This window comes from Lepus europaeus, chromosome 4 (genome assembly GCF_033115175.1).
Source record: "Lepus europaeus isolate LE1 chromosome 4, mLepTim1.pri, whole genome shotgun sequence".
In the NCBI taxonomy this organism is placed as follows: domain Eukaryota; kingdom Metazoa; phylum Chordata; class Mammalia; order Lagomorpha; family Leporidae; genus Lepus; species Lepus europaeus.
This window is the reverse complement of record NC_084830.1, coordinates 104,904,645-104,928,186: the sequence shown is the minus strand read 5'-3', so window position 1 is coordinate 104,928,186 and position 23,542 is coordinate 104,904,645. Positions and strand designations below refer to the sequence as shown.

The 23,542-nt window shown below is 57.0% G+C and overlaps 2 protein-coding genes across 2 annotated transcripts; one reads left to right on the top strand and one right to left on the bottom strand.

Moving 5' to 3' along the window:
• Nucleotides 1–441: 441 nt before the first annotated feature.
• SNCB (synuclein beta) lies at nucleotides 442–8,420 on the bottom strand. The gene is made up of 6 exons (XM_062189629.1): nucleotides 8,381–8,420; nucleotides 7,693–7,821; nucleotides 5,071–5,112; nucleotides 4,729–4,847; nucleotides 783–872; nucleotides 442–504 (listed from the first exon to the last, which is right to left on the bottom strand). Exons 2-6 carry the CDS (start codon nucleotides 7,811–7,813, stop codon nucleotides 472–474), a joined length of 405 nt encoding a protein of 134 aa, XP_062045613.1. The 5' UTR covers nucleotides 7,814–7,821; nucleotides 8,381–8,420; the 3' UTR covers nucleotides 442–471.
• Nucleotides 8,421–17,309: 8,889 nt separating this feature from the next.
• Nucleotides 17,310–23,124, top strand: EIF4E1B (eukaryotic translation initiation factor 4E family member 1B). Its single transcript, XM_062189628.1, has 7 exons — nucleotides 17,310–17,324; nucleotides 20,381–20,574; nucleotides 21,006–21,101; nucleotides 21,709–21,772; nucleotides 22,324–22,437; nucleotides 22,525–22,664; nucleotides 23,010–23,124. Exons 1-7 carry the CDS (start codon nucleotides 17,310–17,312, stop codon nucleotides 23,122–23,124), a joined length of 738 nt encoding a protein of 245 aa, XP_062045612.1.
• Nucleotides 23,125–23,542: the final 418 nt, after the last annotated feature.

Here is a 23,542-nt window from a genome sequence, read left to right as displayed (position 1 = left end):
CGATCACAACACTCGACGCCCGCGCTCGGGCGGGCCGGGCCGGCACAGCCTGGCTCCTGGTTTTAGGTTTAAAAAAAAAAGTTCTTGGGAGGAGAATGGGGTGCTCTGGGGGCTGCCCGGGTTCCCCTGGGGGCAGGGAGGAGCCGTCGCTTTCCGATCTTGGTTTAAAAACACAGAGAACATGCTACATCCGCAGACGCTGGACGGGAGGGGCTACGCTGGGGACCGGGGTGGTGGGGGAGAGGGGGCGCGAGGCTCCCAGCCCCGGCCACGTTCGTGCCCCAGGGTTGGACGCGGGCGGGTAGGACAGACAGATGGACAAACACTAACACGGGCTCCGAGGGGGCTGCCTCGGAGCGGAAGGAAGATCTCGTGTTTGCGGGGAAAGGGGCAGAGGGTCAGCCCTGGCTCTGGGGGCGGGGCGGGGGCAAGGGCGGCATTGTGCTGCTGGTGGGCGGCCTTCCTGGGCCCTTACGCCTCTGGCTCATACTCCTGATAGTCCTCCTGCATCAGAGGGGTGGCGTAGACAAGAGCAACAGGGAGGAGAGGTTGGAGACCAAGCGGCCACCAGCGGCCCCAGGTCCCTGTCCCTCTCCCGGGCAGATGAGGATCCTGGAGTCCCCAGGCAAGAGAGTCCCAGGCAGGGGAGCCTGGGGCTCTGTCCTCTTAGCCAAATGCCCTTCCCTCCCTGCTCCCACCTCCTGGGGCCTGGGTTGGACCAGGGTCCTCCCATCCCACCTGCGGAGGCAGCCGGAAGTCCCACCCAGCCCTGCCGCCCTCACCTGCGGTGGCTCCTCATAACTTTCCCCTTCTGGCTCCATCAGGGGCTCAATCAGCGGCTCCTCAGCGGCTTCCTGGGCCACTTCCTCTGGCTGCGGGGAAGAGAGGGTCAAGGCTGGGGAGGGCAGCTGGGGTGTCGCCTCCACACATGGGGGAGCTTTTGGCTGCTTGGAAGCAGAGAGCAGGCTGGGGTGGGTTGGCGGTGCCAGGAGCATGTTTAATCAAGTTGTTTATTTGGAGTGCCTTGGCCGTGCCGTGGAGGTGTGAAGGGTGGAAACCCGCCAAATCCGCTCGTTTGAGGCTGGGAGTGGAGGGGGCCACGGGCTCTCTCTGCCCCTCCCCCCAGCATCTGGCCGCTTCCTGCGCCTCTGCCATTTGGACTGCATGTGGGGACAGCTTGCTCAGTCACCCTTTTTCCCTGACTCCCGGGAGGCAGGCTCTGTGCTCAGCCTCAGGACCCCAAGGGAGAACCCTGGATGCTCCCTCCAGGGCTGGTGGGAGACGGAGGTTCAGGGACAGGGCTGGGTAGGGGCTCTGAGCCAGTCCTCTGCTGCTTCCGCCCATCCCTCCCCCAGGGCCCTGTGTGGCCTGGTTTCTTCGCTGTTGCTATTTTAAGATAAGCTGGGAGCAACAGCTCATAGTGTTGCTTGGATGTGTGAGCTAAGACTCCCCCTCCCCCCTGCGTCTGCTGCCCAGACAGACAGGGACCGTTGTGCGTGTGTGTGTGTGTGTGTGTGTGTGTGAGAGAGAGAGAGAGAGAGAGAGAGAGAGAGAGATGTGGCTGGCCACCTGTAGGTGAGTGCATGTATGTGCACAAACACAGGACTGAGTTGGCTACACACAGACAAAATAACTCCAGGTCGTGCATGGCTACATGTGGCCAGGCACATGCTTGGGACCTTGGGGGATTGGCACTGAGAAGTTGGTACTCCAGTTGCCCCCAGCCCTGTCCCAATAATGTTGTTTCCTTCAGAGTACCTGTCCACGTAGGCCCTGTGGACATACCGGTTTACAGCTCCTGACCTGGCTCCTTCCCCCTAACTATAGAGCAGGGTACATCAAGGCCCAGGATAGGGAAGTATTATCTTGCTCCAAGTCACCCAGAATCTAGGGAAGAATCATGGCGCTAAATAAAAACCCCAGCTTGATGGGGCTGGTATTGTGGGCAGTGAGTTAAGCCACTGCCTGTGGTGCTGGAATCCCACATCAGAATTCCACATCCGAGCAACAGTTCACATCACTGCAGCTCCACTTCCGATCCAGCTCCCTGCTAACACGCCTGGGAGAGCAGCAGAAGATGGCCAAGTACATGGGCCCCTGCACACAGATGGGAACTCCAGTCTGGCTGTGGGCTGGACCAGCCCTGGCCATTGTGGCTGACTGGTGAGTAAAGCAAGCATTTGGAGACTTTCTCCCCCCACCCCCATAAGTTAATAAATAAATCTTTTTTTTTTTTAAATCCTAGCACGAGCACATTGATCGACAACCTCACTGTCCAGTGGCAGTAGAATGGGTGTGCAGTGGGAGCCTACACAGTAAGAATGAAGGTGACACTGAGGACGTGGGCAGGGCGGAACCTCACAAATGTACATGGTGAATGAAAGAAGCCAGAGACAGAAGAACATGCATTTTATGAAGCCCTTCACATGAAGTTAAAAAAACACCCACCTGATTTGTGCGGCTGGAAGTTAGCAAGCAGTTCTCGTAGAGGTGGGGGTGAGGATAGGCAGGGCCAGGACGGAGGGGGCCATCCGTGAGGCGCCCAGGCCCAGGTGTTAGGAAGGCAGTCCCTCTTTGGGCCATGCAAATGAGGCTCCCCCCGCACTCTGCCCCGAGTGAGCACCTGGGACACTTGTCTCACCCATGTCCTGGCTGTGATGACAGTAAGGACTGGAAGGGGCCACAAGGTGGCCTCTGGTGGGGGAGGGGGTGTGTGCTATGTGTTGGGCTGGCTCCTGGTTCCATGGGGGCTCCCTTGGTGAAAACAAGTGGAGCTGCTGGTTTTTGGCATAGGTAGGCTGCCCTTCAGTAAAAAGTCCCCTTGACCCACCCAGCCTGGCCACTGGCTAGTCCTCGAATCTCTGATCTCAGCAGCCCCGGATGGGAAATGCAGGGAGAGCTGTCTGCTCACTAGGCCTGCGGTGCAGATGCCATGATCGTGTTTGGGAAGGGAGCAGAGACTCAGAAATGATGGCCGTGGACTTGCCTGCCTTCCCTCTGTTGTTTGAACTCCCTTGAGAGAGCAGCCTTGGGGGCATGGGCAAGGAGGCAGGAACTCAGAGAGCCTGCAGGCGGACACCCGAGGCTCCCTGTGTGCCTGGGCACCCCAGCTGTCAGCACAGGACCTGGCCCTGTGTCAGCACCAGGACCTCAGGCAAATCATTGTAGCTCTGCGAACCTCAGTTCCTTCAGCTGCGAAATGGGCTAGGTATGGTGCCTTCCTCCTGGGGACGTGGCGTAGCTTCAAGGCAACAAGACCCAGGCATCCCACAGTGGAAGGAGCCAACTGTGCAAGATGTCTGGAGTGGAGGAGGGGAGTGGAAGCTCCCTCAGCCCCACCGACATGTGTGTGCTGAATGCGTGGTGCTGATCACCCAAACCAAACGTTGACAAAATCGCCCCTTCCTGCATGGAGGCAGAGTCTGCACGTGTCCACGGGCAGGCACTGAGCACCCACTGTGGAAGGGCTGTACACACGTGGGCAGGTCACAGCACACTTCCCCACACACCTGCACTCACAGGACCCCCTGGGGACAGATGTGAGCTGCTGGTGCAATCCCACTGCCACACTCTTGCTGCACTCTATCATGATCCTCACAGCGGCGTGCTCCCCGGAACTGCACGGGGAGCATCCCCCGGGGACTTCTTGTTGGAAGTGCAGGTTCTCAGGCTTCACCTGAGACCCACTGACTCAGAAGCCGGAGGACAGGAGCCTGGCGCGTGTGAGTGCCTGTGTGTGTGCATGTGTGTGTGTGTCTTTCCCCCTGGTGATTCTGATGTACATGCTGGATTGGAGGACTTCTGATTACTTTATCTCCAATCTGCACAAGAGCCCCACTGCGTTCCTCTTCCATCATGAGGCTCAGAGCCAGGGTGGGGTGCCCCACCCCCGTCCCCATCCCTGCCCAGGGTACACAGCCAGGAAGTGGTGGAGCTGGGATCCACACCCAGCTCTGTGGGGCTCTAAGAGCTCAAAGCTCTTACCCCACAGGGGGTCCCAACAGGGGCCTCTGTGTGCACAGAGCAGCCACCACTGCCCCTTGGGGAGACACGCCTGCACTACCGCGTGACCCAGAGATCCCCCCACCCCACCATGGTTCACACCTGCCTCAGAGCCTTCGTACTTGCTATTCCCACCACCTGAAATGTACTTCCCACACATCTGCTCACGGCTGCTTCTCTCTCATCCCTCAGGCTTCAGCTCAAATAGCACCTCCCCAGAAAAGCCCTTCTAGCTCAAGTAGCCTGCTCGCTTCTGGACTGTCTGTCGTGTCCGCTTTGTTGTCGTTTCTTCCCTGTCTGAAACCATCTTGTACATTTGCTTCCTTTTCACTGTGTTCGCCTAGTACCCTGTCAGCTGCATGCAGGTGGGACCGCCCACTGCCATACTGCCAGAACTGTTCTTCTCTGGTGTGGACACTTGTCAAGCAGAAAGAAATGAGTGGACAGCAAGCGGCACATGCAGATGTCGCCAGATGTGGTATGGGTCCCGCTGGCCAGCAGGATGCCCAGACAGCCAGGTGGGGTCCCGGTCACTGGGAGACCGCACATGCGCACATCTACCTCACTATGGGCAGTCTCCCATGCAGCCGTTTGGAGCAGGAGGCCAGGTTGTTCGTGCTGCAGGCTGGCAGGGACTGGGAGAGTGGGGCAGGCAGGGGCTGGCTTGCTTGGCGGCCTGGGGCGTGTGCGTGTGTGTGTGTGTGTGTGTCCTGGAGGATCTCTCACCTTCAGATCAGTGGGAAATTCTTCCCTCTTCACCAGCCCTGTGGCAGCTGCGATGTTCCCAGCCCCAGAGAACACGGCTCCTCCCAGATGTGATGCCTGCTCCTTGGTTTTCTCAGCCACTAGAGCAGGGAGGGGGTTGGGGGAGGGGTTTGGGGGCCAGGGTAGAGGAGGCATAGATGCCCCTGCCCCTGCCGTCTGGTGTCCTAGGGTCTGCCCTCCCCCCCAGGGAGCACCCAAGAAGTCTTGGGACCTCACCCTCCCTTCCCCAACCCTGCCCTCTGGATCTCGGCGATCACCGGGCCCAGGGTAGGGGAGGGGGCGGGGCCTGGGCGGGGCTGGTACCTGAGGCCACACCTTGTACCACCCCTTCTCGGGTCTTGCTTCCTGCAGGGAGGAAAAAGGAACACAGGTAAGAGTGCTGAACGGAGGGGCACAGTGGTTACAGAGTGGGCATTGGGCGGCTGCTGTCCCCGCCACCCTGTTGACCCCCTTTCTTCTCAGCATGCCCAGTGCCCACACCTCCTGCCTCAGGCCTTCCACTGAGGGCCAGCACTGTGCAGAGCTCCTGGCCTGCCCCCAGTCCTGGGATCTGGGTTCTGCCCTTGGGATCTGCGGTTATTGTCCCTGTGTCACACGTGGCCCTCGGAAGCTTGGGGAGGGCCCGTTAGTGAGTGGCTGCATGGGCACTCGAGGGACCTCCAAGTTCCAGCTCCCTCCCATTCTGTGAGTGTGCAGCCCAGCATGGGGGGAGTCAGGGAGGAGGCAGGCAAGGGATGGAGCTGAGGGGCCACCGAGCTCCGCATCACACAGTGCAGGGCTGCCCATGTGCCCCCTCCTCTCACTCCACTATCTCCAAAGTCTCTTCCCCATAAGGGGCAAACTCTTCCTTCTGGACAAAGTGGGGCGTCTTAGGTACAGGGCGGGTCTAAGGGGGCGTGCGGATGGGACTGGCATCCCAGCCTCAGCTGGCAGCAACCTGGAGACATCAAATGCGGGAAAGGCAAGAGCGCCTGATGTGGGGCGAGGGGTGGAGCCCTGGGGGGAGTGGGGAGCCTGCTCTCCCTACCACAACCCGTGGGTCTGGACACGGGCACCTGCACAGGCCGAAGCCCATGCCAGCAACAGCCTAGAGGCAGAGAGAGGTGACAGCAACACCCCCCACCCCATTCTTTGCTCCTGCAAACAGCTACTGGCGCTTCGCTTGCTGTGTGTCAGGCCTGTGCCCATGGCTCACGGTCTGAAGGGGGCAGAAGGGCAGATTCACACCCTGGGCCTCAGGTCCCCGGGAGAGCACCCCCAGCCTCCCGGGGTTTGTGAGTGCGGCGGGGACATCTCTCCCTTGAGAAGGAGCAGGTGGTTGTTTGGACAGGAGACTCAGGACGGTGTTCCAGGCTCAGGGAGCCAGGCAGGCAGGCAGGCAGGCACAGAGACTTGTGTTTTCAGAGCCATGTGCTAGGAGCCATGGGTCTGTGAGAAAGGGAGCTGGGTGCATAGACTAGGGCAGGACCAGGGAAGGCGTCGAGTACCAGACTACAGGGAGCTGAGGCTTTAATATGTAGGGACTGGGAAAAGACACCAGGGATCCTGGGCAGGGGGAGAAGCAGGAGGTGCCAATCTAAGGGGAGTGGCAGGAAGACCTGGAGGGGCTGGGGCATTTAGCAGAGTGGCAGGGTCAGAGTGGCAGAAGTAAAGGGGCTGGAGCCAGCAGGAGGCCAGAGCTGGGGTCAGGCAGACGTGGGCTCAGGCATTCTGCTGGTGCTACTGCCCTCACCCCAGCCACCCTCAGCCAGCAGCTGTGCGGCCCCCAGGGGGTTCTGTTCCCAGAAGCCTGAATGAAATCACATCTCGGCAGCCCCTCACTGACATCAATGTCCTAGAAGAGCCTCCTAGTGAATTGACTGTTGCCCATTCATGTCGTCCAGTTGTCTACAGCTACCTCCTGCTCTCTGGTGGCTGCCAGCCCACCCCGGGGCCTTTGCACCTGCCTTTTCTGCCTTCCCCCACCTGCTATCTTGTCGTTCAGGGCTCAGCTCCAAAGCCAGCTCCTCAGGCAGCCCCTCTTTCGACCTTGCCCCAAAGTGGTCCCCACCCCTGCCTGCCACCCCATGTCAGTTCTCGCTATTGAAGTGTTCTCTGCCACCTTCTCTGGAGGGCGGGCGCCTTTGTCCCCGGCCAACGGATTTGGCCCCAGCATTCACACAACGCATGGCACATAGTAGGGACAACCCAAATCTGCCAGGACCTTAGGCAAGGTGTGCAGCCCTATAGGAGATAATTATGTTTGCTGCACCTGGGCGAGCCCTGAGTCACTGAGTGGGTCTCCAGCCTTCCCTCCCTTTATGTAAATGGCCCTGCAGTCTCAGTCTCCTTTCTCGCTCAGGGTGGGAGATTTTAACCAAACCAGCCTCCTAAATCCTGGCACCAGCTGGCAGCTGCGAGGAGGGTGGGTGTGGGGGGAGCTGGCCACAGCAGAACCACAGGCACTGGGAAGCAGAGGCGCCCGGAGAGGAACTCAGTCCCGGAGGGAGCTGGGGAGGAGGGCAGGAGGGAGCCCCAGGAATTCAGGAGGATGGGCCAGGGACGTAGGGGCGGGACTTCCGAGTCTCTACAATCCGGTGGAAACCTCCACCTTCAGGTTTCACCCAGCTGTGTGACCTTGGGCAAGGTAGTGAGAGCCCAGTTTCCCCATCTGTGGAATGGGCTGACAGCACGGCTTGAGGCAGTGGGCGCTGCGACCTATCACACTACTTCCCGCAGAGAAAGGGCTCCAGGCTGGAAAGGAGGCCATGGGCTCCAACCCCACCCTCACCAATCCCCACTCCGTCCCTGCCCGCCTGTCTGCCTGCCGTGTCCCCAGTGACCCCTGCTGACCTAGCCCTATCTGCTGACTCATATCCCACTCCCTGTGAAGACCCCCAGCCCACACCCTCGGAACGCGCTCCCGGAGCCCTGCCCCCGGCCCACCGACGTAGAGGACGCCCTCCTTGGTCTTCTCCGCCGCCTCGGTGACCCCCTGCTTGGTTTTCTCGGCAGCAGCCACAACGCCCTCCTTGGCCATGGACAGGCCCTTCATGAACACGTCCATCCTGGAGCCTGGGGAGGGCGAACACTCGGGCACCGGGGCGCTCTCCCGAGGGACCGGGTGCCCGCTCCTCTCCCTCCCCGAGGCCAGCAGTCCCCTCCCACGCCACCCCTCTCCCCAGTACGAGGCCTCAGGGCCGCAACGAATCCTGGCGTCCTTGAAACCCAGGGACGCGGGAGGGGCCCCCGCCTCGGTTATTCGGAGCCCTGCAACCTGCAGCCCCGTGGAACCGGAGTGCCCGGCTCGGCGCGAAGGCTGTGCACTCGCGTCCGTCCCACGGCCATGCACACAAACACACCACGGACACGCTCACGTGCACAGAGAGGCCACTCAGGCGTCCACACGCGCACGGACGCCCCCCACACACGGGCACGGACGCACGTCCACACGGCCGCACAAGCAGGTGCAAACCCGGGGGGCAGTCACACATCCCAGGGGTTCACCCTGACGCGCAGTCCTCAGTTGGCTGCCTAACTCCTTCCCGCCCCCTTTTTCATCCCGTCGCGGTCCCCTTGGCCTCCCCATCCCCTTTTCCATCCCCAGCGCCCGGCGGGCGCGCGGCCGCCTCACCTGGATGCGGGGCCGGGGCTGGCGGCGGAGCGGCGGCTGCGGCGGGCGGACGCGGGGGCTCGGTGAAGCCGGGCCGGGCGGGCTCAGAGTCGTTGGGCAATCAGGCCGTGTCCAGGCGCTCGGGTCGCTGGCCCTGAGCTGGGGCGCAGCAATGCGCGGACCTCGGTGCGTCGCCGGCCACCGCTCGCCGCTGGCGCTCTGCTCGCTCGCGCGCTGCGCTCGGCTGTTCTCGGGCTCCGGCTCGCGCGCTGCGGCAGCTCTGAGCTCAGCGCCCCCCCTGGCGGCCGCGCCGCCCCCTCGGCCTGACTGACAGGGGGCGGGGAGGGTGACATCTCCGCGGAGCCCGGGAGCCTCCAGGGGCGGGCTCCGACGCGCCGCTGGGGACCGAGGGGCGCGGAGGCGGTGGCGGCTGGGGGAGCGGGGAGGCTGCGGCGTGCTCAGAGCGGGGAGGCAATACTGCGGCTGGCTTGGGAGTTGTGCGGGGTGCCGGGCTCAGCGGTGCTTTGAGGGACCTTGAGCTGCTTTGCTAAGCTTTGCCCGAATGTTCTTCAGTTTTCTCTTTTGAAAAACGCGGACAATTGAGTGGGTATTTGAGCACTTGGCAGGTGGCTGGAGACGGTGGAAGCCAAAGACAAGCTTCCTGCTCTCTGGAAGCTACCCCGGGGGAGAGTGTGCTTGGGAGATGGGAGGCAGGTGCGAGAGGAGGCTGCAGCCGGGTGAGAGCAGAGATCTCAGAGACATGTCAGGACACAGGTGATGCTTACGGCCAGCACTGCAAGTGCAAAGGCCCTGAGGTAGGACTGTACTGAGGCATAGCTTAAAGGTAGTGCAGGGGCCCACGTTGATGGTGCAGCGTATCCGAGTGTAGGTTGGGGTCCTGGCTGCAATTTTCACCCAGTTTCTTGCTAGTGTGCCTGGGACCCACGTAGTTGGGGTGACCTGGATGGAGTTCCAGGCTCCCGGCTTCACCTTGGCCTAGTCCTGGCTGTCATAACAGCCGTTTGGGGAGTCAGTGGACAGAAGATTCTTCCCTCCCTCTCTGGCCTAACAGTGTCTCATATCAGAGTGCCCGGGGTTTGTCTACTGACTCCGGCTTCCTGCAAATGCAGAAGTCATCACTCAAGTCATCGAGTCCCCGCTACCTACCTGGGAGACCCTGATGAAGTTCCTGGCGTACAGCTTCAGCCCAGCCCAGCCCAGAAAGGCACAGGCATTTGAGGAATGCACCAGTGGGAAGGAGCTTTCTCCATCATCATCTGTCTCTCAAATGAATGAACTGAACGAAACTTTGTATGAGCTTTTTGTTTGTTTCTAGAATGGCCTTAGCAGGCCAGGCACATAGTGGGCCCTCTGTTGGTTTCTTGGTAGAATTATGTTCATGAAACTGTGGGAGCCTATGGCTGGCAGCTCGGCTCAATAGGCTAATCCTCCGCTTGCGGCCAGCACACCGGGTTCTAGTCCCGGTTGGCGCGCCGGATTCTGTCCCAGTTGCTCCTCTTCCAGGCCAGCTCTCTGCTGTGGCCCAGGAGTGCAGTGGAGGATGGCCCAAGTGCTTGGGCCCTGCACCCACATGGGAGACCAGGAGAAGCACCTGGCTCCTGGCTTCATGCAGGGTCTTAGTCCACCTGTACAGGATGGACTGGGTCCAAGGAAAGGTAAGTGCGCCACTCGCCTGTTCCCCAGCCTCCGGATCCCGGAGATAGTCAGATGCAGCGGGGAGCCAAGTCTAGCAAGAACTCGTTTATTACCCGCATAACAGAGCCTTTTATAGCACAAAACTGCAGAGTCATTGGGGCAGGACTAAGGACCAACCAATCACTTAAACCGTCATTTTACGGGGCAATTTCTTATAGGACCAAACATATGTCTATACACTTGTTACTAGTTTTGTTACCTCCCTTGATGTTGCATAGCCAATTAGTTTTAGTGGTAAACAACTTTGGATTCCGCCCAGCTTACTTCGTTTGGGCTCCATCTTTGAATTACCTCATGTAACTAATTTCCCCACAGCTTCAGATCAGCGCGATGTGCCGGCCGCAGCGAGCAGTGGCGGCCATTGGAGGGTGAACCAACGGCAAAAAGGAAGACCTTTCTCTCTGTCTCTCTCTCTCTCTCACTGTCCACTTTGCCTGTCAAAAAAAAAAAGGAAAAAAAAGGAAGCTGTGGGATCCTGGGGGAAAGGGACTCTGCCAGCTCAGGGGAGCCAGGGAAGGTTGTAAAGAGGAAGTGACAAGGGGCCAGTGCTGTGGCATAGCGGGTAAGACTGCCTGCAATGCAGACATCTCATGTGGGCGTCAGTTCAAGTCCCGGCTGCTCCACTTCCAATCCGGCTCTCTGCTGTGGCCTGGGAAAGCAGTAGAAGATGGCCCAAGTGCTTGGGCCCCTGCACTAACATGCGAGACCTGGAGGAAGCTCCTGGCTCCTGGCTTGGGATCAATGCAGCTCAGGTTTTTGCGGCCAATTGGGAGTGAACCAGTGGATGGAAGACCTCTCTCTCTCTCTCTCTCTTTCTGTAACTCTTTCAAATAAATAAATAAATAAATAAACCTTAAAAAAAAGAGGAGGTGACAGCTGGAAGATTTCATGAGGCAAACAAGCAAGGGAGGGAATTTTAGGCTATGGGATAGCATGGGCAAAGGCACTGTGGCCAGAAACACTGGGTAGGTGAGCGACAGGTAACCAAGTAAGGGGGAACCAGCAGCAGAATCTGGAAAAAAAAATGTTCACAGGCCATTGGTGGGACTGTGAATTGGCGCAGACTCTTTGGAAGGCGATTTGGCAATGTTTACCAAAAGCATACACACATGCTCCTTTTGAGCCAACAGCTTCCCTTCCAGGAATTTATCCCGTGGAGCTCCACTCACACAAGTACACAGAGACATTTGTGCAGGGATTTTTCATGTCAGGCAGCGTGGTTTACTGTAGCAAAAATCCAAACATATCTAAGCGTCCATCTTCAGAGGACTGGCTAGTTAGCTGGGTCCACCAACCCTGTGGTTTGCTATGGAGTGGTGATAAAGGATGGGTTAGACCCGTGTGCACTGATAGGGACTGTCCAGACATGAGGGAGAGAAGCAAGTGCAAAACTTTAATATTGGGAAGGAGCCAATAAAAAAAAGAAATTTATTTATTATTTATTTTGAAAGTCAAAGTTACATGTGTGTGTGTATATATATATATATGTAAAAAGTTACATATATACACATGTATATATACATATATATATATAGAGAGAGATCTTCCATCTGCTAGTTTAATCTCCAGAGCCAGGTCTGGACCAGGCTGAAGCCGGGAGCCAGGAGCTTCTTCTGGGTGCAGGGGCCCAGTACTTGGGCCATCCTCCACTGCTTTCCCAGGCCAATAGCAGAGAGCTGGATTGGAAGTGGAGCAGCCAGGACTCAAACAGGTGCCCATATGAGATGTCATTGTCACACGCAGTGGCTTTACTCGCTATGCCACATTTCTGGCCCTGGGATGAGCCGATTTTGATACTTAGAAACTGATGTATAATTTTCTAAGTATCACAATATATTAATATAAATGTCTGTTGCTACTCACCACATACCACATTATACACAGACACTTTATATACAAATACGTGCACACGGCAGCCCCTCTGCGTCTGTAAGGCTGTGGGTCAGAGGACTCAGCGGAAGTAAGTTGATTTACCCAAAGGAAATTAAATTGGCAAACAAAAAAGCTGTCTGCACCTTAATGTTTATTGCAGCTTAATTCACAATAGCTAAGACCTGGAATCAACCTAAATGCCCATCAACAGTAGACTGGATAAAGAAATTATGGTACATGTACTCCATAGAATACTATACAGCAGTCAAAAACAATGAAATCCGGTCATTTGCAACAAAATGGAGGAATCTGGAAAACATCATGCTGAGTGAAATAAGCCAGTCCCAGAGGGACAAATATCATATGTTCTCCCTGATCGGTGACAACTAACCGAGCACCAAAAAGGAAACCTGTTGAAGTGAAATGGACACTATGAGAAACGGTGACTTGATCAGCCCTTGCCCTGACTGTTGATGAACAACTTAATACTTTATTCCTTTTAGTATTTTTTTCTGTTTGTTCTACTTAATACTATTGGTTGAATTCTATAATTAATACACAATTATTCTTAAGTGTTGAAACTTAACTGAAAAGTGATCCCTGTTAAATATAAGAGTGGGAATAAGAAAGGGAGGAGATGTACAATGTGGGACATGCTCAAGCTGACTTGCCCCAAACGGTAGAGTTAGAAACGTACCAGGGGATTCCAATTCAATCCCATCAAGCTGGCATGTACCAATGCCATCTCACTAGGCCAAGTGATCAATTTTCAGTTCACAACTGATCATACTGATAGGTCTAAGAGTCAAAGGGATCACACAAACAAGACTAGTGTCTGCTAATACTAACTGATAGAATTTAAAAAGGGAGAGAACGATCCAACATGGGAAGTGGGATACAAAGCAGACTCATGGAATGGCAGATGTCCTAAACAGCACTCTGGCCTCAGAATCAGCCCTTAAGGCATTCGGATCTGGCTGAAAAGCCCATGAGAGTATTTTAGGCATGGAAAGCCAAGACAAAAAAAAAAATGGCCTAAATGAAAGATCTCCGCAAGTGAGATCCCAGTAGAAAGAACAGGTCATCAAAGGAGGAGGTACCTTTCTCTGAAGGGAGGAGAGAACTTCCACTTTGACTATGACCTTGTCCAAATATGATCAGAGTTGGCGAACTCAAAAGGCTTCCATAGCCTTGGCAACTCATGACAAGAGCCTAGGGTGATTACTGACGCCATAAACAAGAGTGTCAATTGTTAAGTCAACAACAGGAATCACTGTGCACGTACTCCTCATGTAGGATCTCTGTCCTTAATGTGTTGTCCAATGTGATTTAATGCTATAACTAGTACTCAAACAGTACTTTACACTTTGTGTTTCTGTGTGGGTGCAAACTGTTGAAATCTTTACTTAATATATACTAAACTGATCTTCTGTATATTGAATTGAAAATGAATCTTGATGTGAATGGAAGGGGAGTGGGAGAGCGGGGGGTGGGAGAGAAGTTATGGGGGGAAGCCATTGTAACCCATAAGCTATACTTTGGAAATCATATTCATTAAATAAAAGTTAAAAAGAAAAAAGAAAGTAAGTTGAAAGGATTCTGAGGGCTGGTGCTGTGTTGCAGCAGGTAAAGCTGCCGCCTGCAGTGCCAGTATCCCGTGTGGATGCCAGTTCAATCCTGGCTGCTCCACTTCCCATCCAGCTCTCTGCTATGGCCTGGGAAAGCTGTAGAAGATGGCCCAAGTCCTTGGGCCCCTGCACCCATGTGGGAGACACAGAGGGAACTCCTGGCTCCTGGCTTCGGATGGACCCAGCTCCAGCCGTTGCAGCCATCTGGGGAGTGAACCAGCAGATGGAAGATCTCTCTCTCTCTCCTTCTCTCTCTCTCTCTCTCTCTCTCTCTACCTCTCTGTAACCCTGCCTTTCAAATAAATAAATCTTTAAAAAAAAAAAACCAAAAGAAAATATTTGGAAAATAGATTTGCTTCTCTCTTGAACATGTGCAGACTTTGTTCTTGTCATTATTCTCTAAACACTACAACGTAACAACTATTTACATAGTATAGCAGCTTTTTATTTAAGATTGATTTAAGAGGCAGAATTACAGAGTGAGTGAGAGACAGACAGAAAGATCTTCCATCCACTGGTTCACTCCCCAAATGGCCACAACTGCTGGAGCTGTGCCAATCTGAAGCCAGGAGCCAGGAGCTTCTTCCAGGTCTCCCACATGGGTGCAGGGGCCTAAGCACTGGGGCCATCCTCCACTGCACTCCCCGGCCACAGCAGAGAGCTGGACTGGAAGAGGGGCAACCGGGACAGAATCCGGCGCCCCAACCGGGACTAGAACCCACGGTGCTGGCACCACAAGTGGAGGATTAGCCTAGCAAGCTGCGGCGCTGGCTGTAAAACCTGTTTTTAACGTGAGTTATGTAAGTTTATATATGATTTTTTTTAAAGTAGTTACAGAGTGAGAGGAGAGACAGAGAGAGATCTTCCATGGGTTGGTTCACTCCCCAAAGTGACACAATGCCCGGGGCTGGGCCAGGGTGAAAGCCAGGAGCCAAGAGTTTCTTCTGGGTCTTCCCAGAAGGGGCCCAAGCACTTGAGCCATCTTCTGCTGTTTTCCCAGGCACATTAGCAGAGAGCTGGTTCAGAAGTGAAGCAGCTGGGACTCGAACCAGTGCCCATATGGGATGCCAGCACTGCGGCAGCGGCTTTACTCGCTACACCACAGCACTGGCCCCCATAATGATTCCTTATAAAGACTTCAACAACTGGCTCATAAATTCCTGAAATTTTAACATTTGTCCTCATCTTCTATCTGCTGGGTCACTCCCCAAATGCCCACGACAGCTAGGACTGGGCCAGGCTGAAGCCAAGAACCAGGAACTCCATCTGGGTCTCCCATGCGTGTGGCAGGGGCCCAAGCACTTGAGCCATCTTCTGCTACCTCCCAGGCACGTTAGCAGAGAGCTGGATCGAAGCCTGGAGCAGCTGAGACTCAAATGAGTGTGTCAGGGTGGGATGTGGGCATCCCAAGTGGCTTGGCCTGTTGTGCCACAACGCCCACCCGAGTGGTAACATATGCTACTTTTCCTTCCTCTGTCTGCTGTCCCCAGAGAAGGGGGTATGGATACCGGGGAGCCGCTTTCTAGCATGGCAGATCCATTCCCAGGCCACGCCAGTACCCTCCTTAGGGCATAGGCTCGGGCCCCTAGGTCTCTTTCTGGCTGGGCCCTAAGCCTGGGAGTTGGGTCTCCTGCTGGGAAGTGGGTCTTTCCATTCCCCTCTACCCTGTGCTCTTCCTATGGCTGTACGGAGGAGGACTGCTGAAGTTCTGGACCAGGGAAGGCTGCCAGTTCGCAGGGCATGGATTGAGAGTCTATCCCAACCTGAACCGAGGGCTCTCTGGTGAGGCTCCCCGGATCCCAGCCCTGCCTGGGTTCTGCAGAGAGCCATTTGCCCCTTTCCAAGTCTGTGCATGGAGCGTGTGGCCTGAACTGACAGTCACCAGTGTGCCTGCTGTCCTGAGGCCTCAGGTCGGGGGGATACAGGCTGGCCGGCTCCCTGCAGGGCACTGGGACAGGTGGCTGATAGCAGAAAGGGAAATAAGTGGGTGACATTTATCGATCACTTACTATGTGCCTGGTATTCCATTATATCTAAAACACTAAACCGAATCTCCCAAAGCAGGAACTGTATTCTTTGCGGTCAACTTTTTCTGCGTGTCTACGGTGTGCAGGTACCACTCTGGGTCCAGAAGATTCAGCAGAAAACAAGAAACAAAGTCCCCGCTCTTCTAGAACTTAACATTTGAGGAGGACGGGACAATTAACAAGGGATCTTGTGCCTGGTAAGGTGCTTTAAGCTGTGTGGCTCTCCCAGAATCATCAGCGACCTGCAGCTTGCTAACACTTCCCACTGTGACCTTGGGGCACCTGCCATGAGTCAGCCGCTGTTCGAGGAGGACTTGCCTTGAGTTCCTTACTCCTGGCTTGAGTGGACATAGATGCAAACTTGGTGTCTCTCTCTTCCCCGCCCTCCTCCCCAAACTTTGCCTCTGTAAAATTTTACAACATTCCAGCGGGAGCAAGCTTAGGAAGCAAGGGAACAAGAAGTCCAGAGGCGGGCGGGGGGCTGGCACGCGGCCCTGCAGGTTGGAAGGCCTGAGTGGCCGGAGCAGGGAGAGGGTGACCAGAGGGAGTGAGGGTTCAGAAGGGGTGGGGCCCAGCAGACACCTGTGCTGTGAGCAGAGGAGCGCTGCTGATGGGAGCTGTGTAGGGCGTGCGCTGCTCTCGGGCAAGAGAGGAAGCTGGGGCCTGTTCTGAGGCCATGGCAACACGGGCTCCACTCAGGCTAGGGTGGCGGCCGTGAGGGAGACGAGCAGTCAGATCCCACGTGTGACTGGAAGGACAGGCATCTGGGAGAGCCGGCGTGGGGGTGGGGTGGCCAGGAGTCCAGCTTTGAATGCAAAGAGTCTGGGAAGCACATTGGACACCCAGAGGGCACTGGGGGGGCAGCGGGCTCTGCTCTTCTGGACTCCAGGTCAGGGCGGGAGGTAGCCCTGTACCTGTGACTTTCAGTGCCTGTGACTGGGTGAGGGCGGGCCACCTCTCCAGACGGGGTCCCCGGGCTTAGTCTGGGCCTTCTGAACTGAAGGGAGAAAGCACCTATGTCCTATGTTGTTCACAGCTTTTAACAGAGTTATTGATTAGAAAGGCAGAGTTACAGAGAGGAGTGGAGGAAGAGATTTTTTAAAACATTTAAAAAATACTTATTTATTGGCCAGCACCGTGGCTCACTAGGCTAATCCTCTGCCTGCGGCACCGGCACCCCGGGTTCTAGTCCCGGTTGGGGCGCCGCATTCTGTCCCAGTTGCTCCTCTTCCAGTCCAGCTCTCTGCTGTGGCCCAGGAGTGCAGTGGAGGATGGCCCAAGTGCTTGGGCCCTGCATCCGCATGGGAGACCAGGAGGAAGCATGTGGCTCCTGGCTTCGGATCAGCACGGTGCGCTGGCCATAGCGGCCATTGGGGGATGAACCAACGGAAAGAAGACCTTTCTGTCTCTCTCCCTCACTGTCTAACTCTGCCTGTCAAAAAAATTATTTATTTATTTGAAAGGCAGAGAGAGAGAGAGAGAGAGAGAGAGAGAGAGAGATGTCTTTCATCCACTGGTTTACTTCTCAAATGGCCACAATGGCAGGAGCTAGACAGATCTGAAGCCAGGAGCCAGGAGCTTCTTCTGGATCTCCCATGTGGGTGCAGGGGCCCAAGGGTGTGGGCCATTTTCCACTGCTTTCCAGGCCATAGCAGAGAGTTGAATTGGAAGTGGAGCATCAGAGATTCAAACCGATGCCCATACGGGATGCTGGCACTGCAGGTGACGGCTTTACCCACTATGCCACAGCACCAGCTCCAGAGAGAGAGAGAGATCTTCTATCCATTGGTTCACTCCCCAAATGGCAGCAACAGCTGGGACTGAGCCAGGCCAAGCCAGGAGCCTAAGACTCCATCCAGGTCTCTCAGGTGGGAGGCAGGGGCCTAAGCACTTGGGCCATCTTCCCCTGCTTTCCCACACCCATTAACAGGGAGCTGGATGGGAAGTGGAGCAGCCTGGTGTGGGATGCCAATGTTGGCTTACTCTCCTGAAAGCCTAAAGCAGTGCCTGGCTCAGAATAACAGGTAGGTCAGTATTTGTGGAGGAGCTGAATGAATGAATGGATGGATGATGTTAAGGGGGAAACAGGGTGATAAATTAAAGAACACATCTGGGAGCGTAGTAATTTTTTTAAAGATTTATTTATTTATTTATTTGAGAGGTAGTTACAGACAGAGAGATGAAGAGACAGAGAGGTCTTCCATCTGCTGGCTCACTCCCCCAATGGCCGCAATGGCCTGAGCTGTGCTGATCCAAAGCCAGGAGCCATGAGCTTCTTCCAGGTTTCCTACGTGGGTGCAGGGGCCCAAGCACTTGGACCATCTTCTACTGCTACCCCACTCCCAGACTCCAGGGGCTGCCCCAGGCTGGGAGATACAGAAGAGGGTTGGGAAGCGGTGCTGCGGCCACATTGTGCGCCAGGACTCACATCTCGGAGAGCGCCCTTCCTGCCTGCCTTTTCCCCTCCAGGAATCGAGTTTCCTGGTCTCTCCCGCAGCCTGGTCCTCCTCCAGAATTCCCTCTGGCCACAGTTCTTCCACGCTGCTCCCATGGAAGCATGCGATAAGGCCCCTGCCTTGGATTCAGGCCCTGTGACTCCCGCAGAACCCAGTGGGGCGGCTTCTGTCCCCCTTTGCTTCCTTGGGGACACCTGTCCTGGGAACCCTGCCACTGTGCTGTGAGGCGGCCAAGCAGCCACATGCAGAGGCCACGCGGAACCAGCCCAGCCCAGCGCCCAGCTGACGGCCATCCTGGAAGGAGGCAGCAACTCCGGGGCGGGGCCGGCAGTGTGAGCCCAACCAGCCCCACAGGTGCCTCTGATCCTGCACTTGAGAAACCCTGCTTTGCAGCCCCCAGCTCAGGCCGCAGACTCAGCTATCGTCTCCTATTCCCGAACGCCTTTCCTTCAGAGGCTTTTTTGAAGATTTGTTTATTTGAAGGAGACACAGAGAGGTCTTCCATCCACTGGTTCCCTCCCCAAACGACTGCAGTGGTTGGTGCCCGGCTGTCTTTTGCTGCTTTCCCAAGCACATTAGCAGGGAGCTGGGCCAGAAGTGGAGCAGCTGGGGCTCAAACCGGTGCTCGTATGCGATGCCAGTGTTGCAGGTGGCGGCTTTACCTCTTGCGCCACAACAAAGGCCCAGGAGGTGGCTATAAACATTCCCATTTTACAGTTGGAGAAACTGAGACTGGTTGAGTTCAGAAACTCGGCCAAGGGCAGGGCTGGAACCCAGGCTGTGTGGCTACGGTAGTGCCTTGCCAGTGATGCCCAAGCGGAGAGTGCTCAGATGGGTTCAGGGGGGTTGCATGGAATCTCATGTGTAGATGTGTGAGGTGGAAGGCCCAGACCTTCCAAATTCTCAAGAGGACCCAAAAATGTAGAAAATTAGCAAGTAGTTACATTTTTTAAAGATTTATTTATTTGAAAATCAGAGTTAGAGAGAGGAGAGGCAGAGAGAGAGAGAGAGAGAGAGAGAGAGAGAGGTCTTCCATCCAATGGTTTACTCCCCAGTTGGCCACAACAGCTGGAGCTGCACCGATCAGAAGCCAGGAGCCAGGAGCTTCTTCCTGATCTCCCATGTGGGTGCATGGGCCCAAGGGTGTGGACCATCTTCCACTGCTTTCCCAGGCCACAGCAGAGAGCTGGATCAGAAGTGGAGCAGCCGGGACTTGAACCGGCGCCCACATGGATGCTGGCACTGTGGGCAGCGGCCTAACCCACTACACCACAGCACCGGCCCCAGTAATTACATTTTTTTTTTTTGACAGGCAGAGTGGACAGTGAGAGAGAGAGAGAGACAGAGAGAACGGTCTTCCTTTGCCATTGGTTCACCCTCCAATGGCCGCTGCGGCTGGAGCGCTGTGGCCGGTGCAACGCACTGATCTGGAGCCAGGAGCCAGGTGCTTCTCCTGGTCTCCCATGGGGTGCAGGGCCCAAGCACTTGGGCCATCCTCCATTGCACTCCCGGGCCACAGTAGAGAGATGGCCTGGAAGGGGGCAACCGGGACAGAATCCGGCGCCCCAACCGGGACTAGAACCCGGTGTGCCGGTGCCGCAAGGTGGAGGATTAGCCTATTGAGCCGCGGCGCCGGCCCCCAGTAATTACATTTTAAAAGCTCAGATGTTTGAGGAACCAGCAGATGGGCAATCTCTCTAGCGTTCTGCCTTTCAAATAAATAGAAACAAATAAACATACACAAAATTTAAAAAGCAGCTCAGATGCTTCGAGAGTCCAACATAAATGCCTGCACCATATGACGCTGGGCGGGCAAACCAAGGCTGTGAATGTTCCAGAAACCAGGGGTGGGGTGGGGCATGGAAGTTCGCTTTAAATACAGGGGCCACTTTTGGTGGCATGTCGACTTCACTCTCCCTGAAGGCAGACCCCAAATATAGACCCTTACCTTGGCCCATATCTTGGCCCACCCTGGGCTGGGTCTGCCTGGTCTCAGCTGTGGCCAGATCGGGACTTGCATACAGAAGGTGCTCATTTAGTGCTTATGGATGGAAAGAAGCCATTAAACCTCTCCAGCTCGGAGCACCCTCCTCACTCTTCCGGTTCCCTCCCCCTCCCCTGCCTTGGGCAGGTGGGGGCAGGGCACTGGAGGGTTAAAAGCTTGCAGCTGGGGGCTGTTGGGTGCTGGGTCTTGGTGGAGCTTCAGCAGCAGCATGGCTGCCACAGGCCCTGTATGTCCCCCTGCCTGACCCCTGCTGGAGGAAAGGTTGGGGGCAGTGGGGGCCAGGCGCCCAGCCCCGCCTCACTCCTTTCTTTGGCCAGGTTTGTGAAGTTGAGGGTAGAATCCAGGACCAGGAGGAGGAGCGGAAGGAGAAAGAGGAAGAGGCGGCAGTGGTGGGTGCGTCCCCCGGCGGGCAGGCTCAGGACTCGCCCAGGTCTTCTCAGCCTCTGCGGAGAAAGGTCCAGAATGAGGGCCCCGCAGAGGTCCACCTCGGGGTGCACCCCCTGCAGAACAGGTGAGAGCAGCCACAGAGCTGGACACGGACCCCTGCTGTTAGGCTGGCTTCTGTGCTCGCTGGCGGCAGGGACTTGGGCGACCCCTTCCTCTCTTGGGCCCCAGGTCCTCATCCACAAAAGGCCAGGGTTGGCCTAAGCCTTGAGCCCTGTTGCCCACCCCACCCCACCTTGACCCTCCCCCTTCCCCCAGCCTTAACCCTGCTGAGATTCTTGGTTAAATGTATCCTCTGTCCCCTGGCCCTGCAGGACACCTGCACACACACACACACACGTGTATGTGTAGGGGGTGTCTCTGCCCCAAATCCCATCTCTGTCCTTAGAGGGAGAGAGTAAGAGAGAGACCCCTGTCAACCCAGGTGCTGCTCGGGGTGGACCTAGAGGGCTCCCGGCTTCCTCCAGGCCACTCCCCCCACTCCCTACCCCCCTCCAGGTGGGCTCTGTGGTTCTTTAAGAATGACCGCAGCCGGGCCTGGCAGGACAACCTGCATCTCGTCACCAAGGTTGACACCGTGGAGGACTTCTGGGCGTGAGTGTGTGCCCGGGCGCCGGAGCCTGGGCTCTCATCCCGCGTGGGGGTGGGGGTGGGGGTGGGGTGAGTGCTTCCTGCACAGCCCAGCCAGCCTGCTCCAGGGAACCCTTCGGTGTGTGCTGAGGGTGGGGCTCGGTGGGTCTCGAGCAAGGGCACTGGGGTTGGGGCCCAGCCACCTTTGCCACCTGCAAGCCTTCCTCCGGCTCAGGGGGAAAGAGAGAGCCTGGGTGGGGGAGTGGGGGAAGCAAGGGGACAACCTTGACTCTGCAAGTCCATGGCCATGTGTTGGAGAAGCCATGGGCAAGGTCCCCTCCACGCCTGAGCCTGTGTCAGCAGCCAAGGTGTTCCCAGGAAACTGCCCTGCAAACGCTGGGGCAAGAGGGTCCCAGGCTCCAGCTGGGGCAGCACAGGCTTCATTGGGTTGGGCAGCAGGGGGTGGGGTTCCAGGGAGAGGTGGGGCTTGAGTAATTGGGGGTGGGGTTTCAGGTGGCAGGGCGAGCGTGAGCACAGGCCTGAAGGTGGTGGCGAGGACCGGGCAGGGCTGAGGCCAGCTGGAGCCAGGTTCGGAAACCCTGACTTGAGCAGGGCTGGGGTCCCTCTGCAGGATGTACAGTCACATCCAGCTGGCCAGCAAGCTCTCCGCCGGCTGTGACTACGCCCTGTTCAAGGTGAGCTCTGCTCCTGGGAGCCCCATCCCCAAGGGGGTGGGGGCTGAGCCTCCTGGCTTCTGCTCTGTCCCTCCCTCCCAGGGACCGGGGTGGGGGGCAGGGGGCAAGACAGCTGTGATTTCGGGCTCAGAGGGTCAGTCAAAGCAGAGTGGTTAAGTCTGCAAGGGGAGGGCAGGGAGGAGGTGACTGGCCTGGCTCAAGCAAGGGACAGCACTGGAAGTCCCTGGAGATGCTGACCTTAGCAGTCAAGGACTTGTCCCAGTGACTTCTGCCCAGCGAGGTCTGGGGACCTGGAAGCCATGCCTGGGACATCTCTGGCCCCGGGGATGTCAGCCCCAGAGACTTCCTGGATCCTCCCCATTTGAACTCCTGTCTCAGGAACTTGGTTCCGTAACACACACGGCACCCAAACAGACAAGGCCCACGACAGGCAACGAGTGGTTCAGGGTGGACCCTGCTCCTGGGGAGGGCTGGAGGCATGCAGAGGCTGGGAGGGGGCGGGGCCAGTACCTCCGACCCCAGGGGGGTCGTGGACCTGCACCCCCTGGCAGGATGGCATTGAGCCCATGTGGGAAGACAGCAAGAACAAGAGGGGTGGCCGCTGGCTCATCAGTCTGGCCAAGCAGCAGCGCCACAGCGAGCTGGACCGACTGTGGCTGGAGACGGTGAGTGGGGGAGGGGCCTCCAGGGCCCTGTGGGCAGCCCCAGGCCTCTGCCGGAGGTCTTTCCATCCTCTCCTGCTTTGGGTGCAGCTGCTGTGTTTGATCGGGGAGAGCTTTGCGGAGCACAGCAGAGAGGTCTGCGGGGCCGTGCTCAACGTCCGCACCAAGGGAGACAAGATCGCCGTGTGGACCAGGGAGGCCGAGAACCAGGCGGGCGTGCTGCACATCGGGTGAGGATGGCTCGGCTGGGTCTCCTCTAGCGAGAAGGGGGGTGGGGGTGGTCTGGCCTGCAAGGGAGGTCCCTGGCAGCTCTCCATACCCCTCCCCCTCACCCTTACCCCCCTCCCCCATCCTTACCCCGCTGTGTGAAGGGGCTGGGAGTGCAGAATTCCAGCTCTCCCTAGCAGTAGAACTTTGGCTGCATTGGAGTCCTTCTTTGAGCTTCCGCACCGGTGGAACACACGAAACAGGAGTGGCTGGGGCTGGAGCCACGGTCAGGGTTAGGAGGGCAGGGGTCATCTTGGCCCAGCCTCTCTGCTGCCCACCTGATGTGGGTCTCTCTCCCACCCACCCAGGCGGATATACAAAGAGCGCCTGGGCCTCTCCACCAAGACCATCATCGGCTACCAGGCCCACGCCGACACAGCCACCAAGAGCAACTCCCTAGCCAAGAACAAGTTTGTGGTGTGAGGACGCCGGAGCCTCTGACTGCCATGGTGGGGGCGGGAGGCTCAAGCCTTACCCATCCTGGAGTGAAAATAAATAGCTTGACATAGGATGACCTGGGCCTTGTGGTGGCATGGGGTGGTGGCCGAGAAGCTGGGAGGGGCTCCCTGGGGAGAGTTTGTCATGGCAGAGGGGGAGAGGGGTGGGGGGAGGGCTCACAGCAGGTGGGAAGATGAGGGTGTGTCCCATGATGACTTAACTTGGCCTCCATGGGAAGGGGGCTTCTGCCTGGAGGGAGGGGGCTTGAGGCCACTGTTAACTGAGAGCTGGCATTCAGCAACGAGAGTGGGGGGGGGGGTTCCTCTTTGTGACCTCTCTGCTTTAGCACCTGCAGGGCTTGCCTTTCATCACAGCCTGTGTCCTGTCTCCTAACCAGCAGTGA